The sequence below is a fragment of the Emiliania huxleyi genome (genome assembly GCF_000372725.1).
Source record: "Emiliania huxleyi CCMP1516 chromosome Unknown EMIHUscaffold_132, whole genome shotgun sequence".
Taxonomy (NCBI): domain Eukaryota; phylum Haptophyta; order Isochrysidales; family Noelaerhabdaceae; genus Emiliania; species Emiliania huxleyi.
The window spans coordinates 1-7500 of NW_005201269.1; the positions used below are offsets into that span (position 1 = coordinate 1).

At 66.1% G+C, this 7500-nt stretch overlaps 3 protein-coding genes across 3 annotated transcripts; 1 reads left to right on the forward strand and 2 right to left on the reverse strand.

The window, feature by feature from the left end:
- Positions 1-1021: 1021 nt before the first annotated feature.
- EMIHUDRAFT_440589 (hypothetical protein) lies at positions 1022-1859 on the reverse strand (the record flags this gene model as incomplete). Its single annotated transcript, XM_005788725.1, has 1 exon — positions 1022-1859. A coding segment is annotated over one exon (690 nt), but the record flags the coding sequence as incomplete, so codon positions are not given.
- A 2496-nt stretch (positions 1860-4355) lies between these two features.
- EMIHUDRAFT_58010 (hypothetical protein) lies at positions 4356-4910 on the forward strand (the record flags this gene model as incomplete). The annotated part of the gene is made up of 1 exon (XM_005788726.1): positions 4356-4910. A coding segment is annotated over one exon (555 nt), but the record flags the coding sequence as incomplete, so codon positions are not given.
- A 472-nt stretch (positions 4911-5382) lies between these two features.
- Positions 5383-6072, reverse strand: EMIHUDRAFT_226352 (hypothetical protein; the record flags this gene model as incomplete). Its single annotated transcript, XM_005788727.1, has 1 exon — positions 5383-6072. The coding sequence occupies one exon, from the start codon at positions 6070-6072 to the stop codon at positions 5383-5385; it is 690 nt and encodes a 229-aa protein (XP_005788784.1).
- Positions 6073-7500: the final 1428 nt, after the last annotated feature.

Consider the following 7500-nt stretch of genomic DNA (forward strand, 5'->3'; position numbering starts at 1 on the left):
GGCGGCGGCGAGGGCGAGGTGGAGGGAGGCGGCGGGTGGGATCGAGCGACTGGGGATTCCGCAGGGTCGCGCGAGGGAGGCTGGGACGAGTGGGGTGGTTCCGCCGCCTGGCAAGCGGAGACGCCGGCAGGGGTGGGAGGAGGCGAGGAGAGCCCCCTCGGGGCGAGTGGACCCGGCCGAGGGGTCGGTCTCACGGCCGTGGGTGCCCACCACAGAAGAGGACTCCATCCTCCAGCGGCGACTCGATCGCTTCGGCCCGACGGCGGTTAGCCGCAAGAGGGGTATGAGCCGGGACGTGCTCCCGACTGAGGAGGCGACCGGGAGGTGGGTACGCTGGCGGCCGTCGGGGGGGGAGAGCGAGGCAGCTGCAGCCCAACGAAGGGCTCTTCGGTTCGCCCAGCCACCCCGTGGACCGCCGATCGAGATTGACCGCCGCCCCAGGACGCTCTCACCAGTGGAAGGGGCTATCACTGGACGACGGCGAGTGCTCACTCCAACTCGGGCTCGCAGCGACTAGGCTGTCCCCCCCTAGAGGTGCCTGGACGGCGAGGCTACCCGCACAGTCACTGTCCCCCCCTAGCGATGTCCAGCCGGCGAGGCCACCCACATCTTCGCCGACTAAAATATCTGTATGGGGTGGAGGCCATCGAGTTCATGGGCAACCTAGAGCAAGACTCCGCGGCCCGGCTCCTGGAGGAGGCGGGGGGCGAGGGCGACCACGAGGGGGAGATATGGGAGCCGTCGTGCCTCTTGCTGGCCCCTGGCCTGGGGGAGTCACCGCAGCCCGGATACACGGATCCCTTGGCTGGAAAGGGTAGGGACATGGACATGTACATGTGTGTCCCCGCCCTGCACGATCTCTCTCTTGTTGTGAGGGATCTCTTCACAATCCGCATCCCCCCGCCCTCACATCACAACCCGACACAAGAGCGGCAAGAGATGGGGCTGCGGCTAAAGAGAAACCGCGAAGTGCGAAGAGGTGATGAGGAAGGCTCTCGAACCCGCGACGACGAGCGACGAGGAAGGATACGTACCCATGCACCATGCGTGTACACAACGGGAGCAATAAGTGACAGAAGACGCTCTTCAAGAGAGTGTCTGAGAGACGCGTGGTGGTCTGGTGGCGGTGTCTCGCCGGTCGCGCGGCACCATCGGGAGGACGACCCCGGCTAGTCGCCGACCACACCCACAAAGAACCCTGCACAATACAACGCGGCGGCAACTGGCTCTAGTGTCTCCGCGCGCCTGCCACCACGTGCCAGCGCCGCACATAGTCTCCGGCGCGGTTGGAGCACCTCGCGCTCAGATGTCCGATGACCACGTGGCGCCGAGGGGAGGTTGAGCGGTGTCAGGCGAAGGCCGACGTCCGCTGGCCTTGCCGCCGGGCGGGAGCGAGCACCGCACAGGGACAACCTGTGGGATCCCGATTGACGCGCTGCGGTGGAGAGTGCCGCCCACGCCGCGCCAAGTGCAGTACACGGTGGCGCCCATCGCGCACGCCCCGAGGAGCAGGCCGCCCAGGAAGGAGGCGACGGAGAAGCCGACGAGCGCGAGGCTCGAGGTCTCGTCCGCCGCCTCGTAGTAGTTGCCGTGCACGACAAGCGGCGCGGGCACCACCTGCGCGTCCACGCATTCGCCCGCGTCGGTCGTGTTCGGCGGCGTCTGCTCGATGTGCTCGATTTTGAGTGGGACCTCCATGACCTCCTCGCCGGTGTCGTTCCGCTGCAGGATCCGGGGCTGGAGCAGGCCTGTGTCCGCCTGCTCCAGCCGCCGGCCGGCCATCGCGGCGAGCGATACGATCTTGGAGATGTACGCGATCGCCTTCCCAATGTCAAAGGTGAAGTCGTGCTCCGACGTGCCGCCGCTCGGCCCCGTCCAGACGAGCGTCCCCGTGAGGAGGTACCTGCATGGGGAGGGCCCGAGCAGGTGAAGGGGAGGCTCCGACTGAGACGAGCGGTCGGGCGAGGGGCGTGCTTGTTGCGGCCGATGTCGAGGAGGAGGACGGCGTCGTACAGGTCGAGCCGCCGCTGGCCGAAGAAGTTGAGGGTGAAGAGCGTCACGTGGTAGAGGCGCACGGTGATGACGGGCCCGTGCTCCGACGTCCACGCCGCGGTGAAGTCGAGGCTCAGGTCAAAGAGGTCGAGGGTCGAGGCCAGCCTCGTCCCCCACCGGCCGGCGCTCGTGACCTCGCTCTCAAGAGTGACCCCGCGGATGGCGACGCCGTCGTGCCTGCTCGACGGCTCGACCATCACGATGCGGGGGATTCGTATCCGCGTGTACAAGCTCACGGCGCCCGAGCCGTGGTGGGGAACCGTCAGTGCCGCGTCGATGGGAAACATCTCGGCGAGCCACTCGAGCGTGCTGAACTTGTCGAGTCCATTGAGGGCGCTGTGCAGCAGGTCGGTCGAGGTCAGGCCGTACACTTGCAGGTAGATGCCAGTGACGCCCTCGCGCAGCCGCAGCGGCGCGACGACAGGGTGGTCGAGGGCCTCGGAGAGGCGGTGCTCGAGCGTGCCCACCGCCCACTCGAGCTTCTCGTACGGCGCAAAGACTCTGCCCGAATCCTCCTCGGCCCTCACGCCGTTGAGAGCTCGTATCAGCTCGGGGTCAACGCCGACCGCCTCGCTGATGAGGCATAGGCCGAGGCGGCCAAACGCCTCCAGCGCGGGCCAGCCAACCGGGGCGACGCTCCACGTGAGCGCAGTCCGGCTGTCGTAGCCCACGTGCAGCCGTGCGCCCGCTGTGAGAGTCGACGCCTCGCCCAAGGCTGGGCAGTGCATGCTCGCCGCCCCCTCCGCTTGCAGGTAGAAGGTGGTCCGCGTCGTGCGCTCCCACGCGCCGGTCACGACCTCCGAGTAGAAGCCCGCCTACGTCAGTGGGCAGAGCTACGTTTGGTCATGTGGGCAGGGTTGCGGGACGTGCCGTGTATGACGCACACACGCCTCGAGCTGGAGGTTGCTGAGCGAGAGCCACTGCAGGCCAAAGGCCTCGCGGATGTCGTCGTGCTCGTATCGCGCGAGCGCACCCACCGTGCCGTTGCGGACGGCGGCAAAGGCGCTCAGCCCGTCGAGGCCCGAGATGCGGTCCTGCAAGTCGCTCCCTATGGGGTGCTGTCCCTCCACGGGAAAGCGCATCGTCGTGCCGAGCACGGAGACGGCCACCTGCGCCGACACGTTGATCGCGCCGGGCACGAGCAGGGCGCACGCGTCCGTGAGTGTGACGGCGTCCAGTACTATTGGGCCGGCGAGGCAGGCGATGGCTTGCCCACTCTCGAGGTCCTCCTCGAGATCGCCGAGCGTGCACACGGGCAACGACTCGCACAGCACGTCGACCAGGTCTTCTTCTGCCGGAGACGACAGTGCAGGGAACCGCGGCAGTGGCGGCTGCGATGGCGATGGCGGCGGCGGCGAGGGTGACGGAGCCGAGGGCGGCGGATAATAGGGCGGAGGTGGCGTGGGCGGCGGGGATGGCCGAGGTGGCGGTGATGGAGGAGGAGGCGAGGGTGGTGGTGGAGAAGGTGGCGGTGGCGGTGGCGGTGCTGGCGGTGGAGACGGAGGCGGTGGCGAGGGCGGCGGTGGCATCGCTGGCGGCGGCTTGCAATTCCCACACATATAAGGGCAGATATCCTGTACGTGCACGCCTTGTCTCAGAGGGATGTGACACTCGTCTGGGTCGTAGGCGGTGCCGCATGCCATCTCGTCGGCGGACTCATCGCACGCTGTTGACGCAGCAGGCGGCGAAGGAGAGGATTGGGGCTCAGGCTCGCCTTCGGTGCCACTGCCTGCTTCACCGCTGCTGCCACCGCCGCCGCCGATCACCAAAGGTGGAGGCGGAGCGAAAGGAGGCGAAGGAGGAGGGGTTAGAGCGGAGGATGGCCGCAGTATGCTGGCTGCTACGGCGGCTATGAGGCACGACAGCCGCATGGTTGGTGAAAGCGAGCGGAGCTCGGCTAGCCCCCAAGCCTGCAAGGCGCTCGCCTTGCAAATTCGGAGAACCGCGTTTTTAGCCTGTCAGGTACACCTATTAGGTGTGCCAGTGCTTTTATTAAATGAACTCGGGGGCACAGGACGCGGCAAACCCGGTACACCAAAAGGCACGGGCTGCCTGCACGGCGTTCACTCGAACGCCATGCACATGGCGCGGAGCAGCATCGGGTTGGTGTCGAACCCGAGCGGGTCCTCCTCCCAGTCCCGGTGTGTGCCAGTGCCGCCAGTTAAAGAAAGAAAGAAAGAAAGCAGAAAAATCAAGGGAGGGATGGGAGGACGGCATTAGGGAGCGCAGATTTTTTTTCGTTCAGTTGCCCCCGCCTGGGTTGTTGTGTCGACGGCTGCCCTCACCCGTGTATGGCCGTCCGCGTCACCGTCTTCGCCTCCTCCACGCCGCAGACGGCGCCCGCGTACGTCGAGGCGTCGGCCGCCTTCGGCCGCGGCATCGCCGACGCGGGCTGTATAGCCGTATTCGGCGGCGGCAACGCCGGCTGCATGGGCGCCTTCTACGAGGCGGTGCTCGCGGCCGGCGGCCGCGTGCGCGGCATCACGCACCGCATGTTTGTCAAGCCGGGCGGCTCCTCGCTCTCCGAGGAGAACGCAGCGGCGCTCGAGTCGCTCGAGATCGTCGAGGGCTCGGACCTGACCATGCGCAAGCGGAGGCTGCTCGACGCGGGAGACTGCCTCGTCACCCTACCCGGCGGCGTCGGCACCTTTGACGAGCTCTTCATGGCAGTCGCCGAGGTGGGTGTCGGCTGCGGCTCGCTGCCGGTGCTGCTGCTCAACGTCAACGGCTACTATGATGGCGTGATCGCGCAGATGCAGCGCGCGTTCGACGACGGGATGCTACGCCACCCTGTGGCGCACTACTACAGCGTTGCAAGCACGCCGCAGGAGGCGGTCGCGTGGTGCCTCAAGCAGACGCGACGCGCGTCACCGCCCACGCCGCGAGGCCGCAGCTACAGAGAGGGCGTTGTGCATGGCGCGGCAACCGCGGCAGTGGCGGCCGCGGCGCTCGTCCTCTGCGTGCGGCTCTTCGGCAGCCGCAGCTAAGCAGGGGGCGTACGAGGGTGGTCACCAGATGCCACTGATCGGCTAAACTGAACGTCTGCTGCTCCCGCGGCCTCACACCGATCTCTCACAGTCGCTCGCCTCATTGCTCATTCCGGTGTGTGAGATCGGAGTACACGGTACGATTTTTCTTCAGCCTTCGGCGAGAGCTAGGGATCATTAGGAGACTCAAGAGCATGCGTGGAGCTCCGGGCCTGAGAGGCTGAGACGCATATCCCTCGAAGGTGGCGGGGAACGTGGGCGCAACAGCGGTCACGGCGGTCCGCGATTTAGACAACAGTCAACAAGCTGTCGCCACGTGGCAGCCACACGTCCGGTGCGCTCCTCACCTCGCCCTCCACGACTCGCCGGCGGAGCCGCCGCCCTGCCGGACCGATCGCGCCAGCAGGCAGAGAGGCACCGCGATCCAGACCCCGCCTAGGGCGGTGGTGGCGACCCCGACCGCGCCCGGGAGCCAGTTGTGCCCTCCGGTGAGAAGCTCGGGCACGTAGTATGCCAGAGTGCCAAGGAGAGTCACGCCTCCGAGGAAGGACTCCAGCAGCGGCGTCCACGCGGACCGGGAGACGTAGCCGTAAAAGACGGCCGCCGAGAAGGGGATGTGGACGGCGAGTTCGGCCCAGTACATCGCGTCGAGCTCGTGCCTGCGCCGTTCATGCCGCCGGTCCATCGTCAGGTACTGCTCCGACATCGCCGGCACGACGCCAAACAAGCCGCTCATCACGTCGCACCCAAAGAAGAAGAAGGTCGCGTTCACAAGGTGCCAGATCGCTGCCAGCCGGTCGACTCGCGGGAGCTGTGCGCGGCAGGCCCAAGAGCATCCAGCTGCTACGGCGGCTGCACAGCAGAGCATCGGCGGAGATGACAGCATGGCAGCAGCGCCAGATAACGGCCGCAGCTCGAGGCCGCCGCTCTCAGTGAGGCGAACGGCGGCGTTAATCAGCACCACCGCGGTTGCGAATGCCACGGGCGAGTACGGCAGCCACCCAACAGGAGCACGCGCCGTGCGGAGGGCCATTGGTTGAGAAAGGCGCGTGGGTTTAAATTGACCGGAATGCGAGCTCTGAGGGGTTGATTTCAGCGAGAGACTCCGCTGTGTGCAGCCGGCCCCGATAACGCAAGTTTTTTGACTCTCTTGAGCTGTGAACAAACGCGAGGTTTTTGCTCGCCTTCCCTGGGACCCCGTGTTGCGTGACTCTGTGCGATTTCAGGTCCGGGGTTGTGCGTTTACGTGAACAAACGCGTGAACACTTCTGCCGCTGCTGCTGCCTCTGTTGCGGTTGCTGCCATAGCTGCTGCGGCCGCACCACCCGGCGAGGCCATCCTCGCGCGCACGGACGCTACAGGCGCGGGCGCGGGGGTGGAGGGTGCGTATGAGGCGGAGATGATGGATGGAGGCGCTCGCCGCGTGCGGCGATTGAGCGCCTCCCTCTCTCTCCGGCTGCGCGCCTGACCGGTGCGGCCTCCGAGTCGGCGTCTAGCGCGCGCGATAAGGTTTTTGCTCGCCTTCCCTGGCGCCTGGGACCCAGAGTTGCGTGACTCTGTGCGATTTCGGGCCCGGGGTTGTGCGTTTACGATTACGTGAACAAACGCGCTTGCCGGGGGCAAGTACCCAAATCTGCTAAATAAATAAATAAATAAAACGGACACCTCTACTAGGAGATGGGGAAAAGGAACAAGTCCCCGCCCTGCGGTCTTTGTGCAGGGTTCTTTGTGGGTGTGGTCGGCGACTAGCCGGGGTCGTCCTCCCGATGGGGGACTAGCACTAGCCGTCTTCCACATGGTCCCTCGGGTCCCTGCTGCTCCTAATCTCGTCGTACATCCTCCTGCTGATCTCAGCAACATCCTGCTCCCTCCCTCGTCTCGCCCTGCGCGTCTGCTCCGCCTCCCCGTCGTCTGCCCTGCGTCGTCTGGTGACGGGTCCTCCGTAGTCGGTCGAGGTCGCCGCCCTCCTCGTGCCTCTTCCCAACGTTTCCTCGGCGGCCGATGCCGTCTGGTCCGACTCCGCCGTCCCCGGGTCTGCCCTGCCCTCGTCTGCGCTAGCTTCTGTTTCGTCATCACTGATGTCCCTCCTCTTCTTTCTCCTCTTCTTGTATGCTTTGTACATCGCGTCGATTCCTTTTCGCGTGAGCACCAGCCTGAAGCCCGCCCAGCAGCTGCACCGCTCCCTAAGTCGAAGGAGCATCATCAGTCTCACCCACTTCGCTCGCTGCCCACCGTCTCCGCTCCCTCCCGCTTGAGCCGCCGTCGCGGCCCTCGTTCGTCCCACTGGCTGCTGGCCTGTCTGCACGTTACCTCCGTTATCCCTCCTCCTCCGCGACTCCCTCAAGGTCGGCCGAGCCTCCTTCCACCCAGTGAAGAGCTTCCTCAGCCACTCGATGTGTTCCTCTCTCTTCATTATGCGCGCCGTAGCCTCATCATTGAGCTGGATCCACCTCTGCACCGC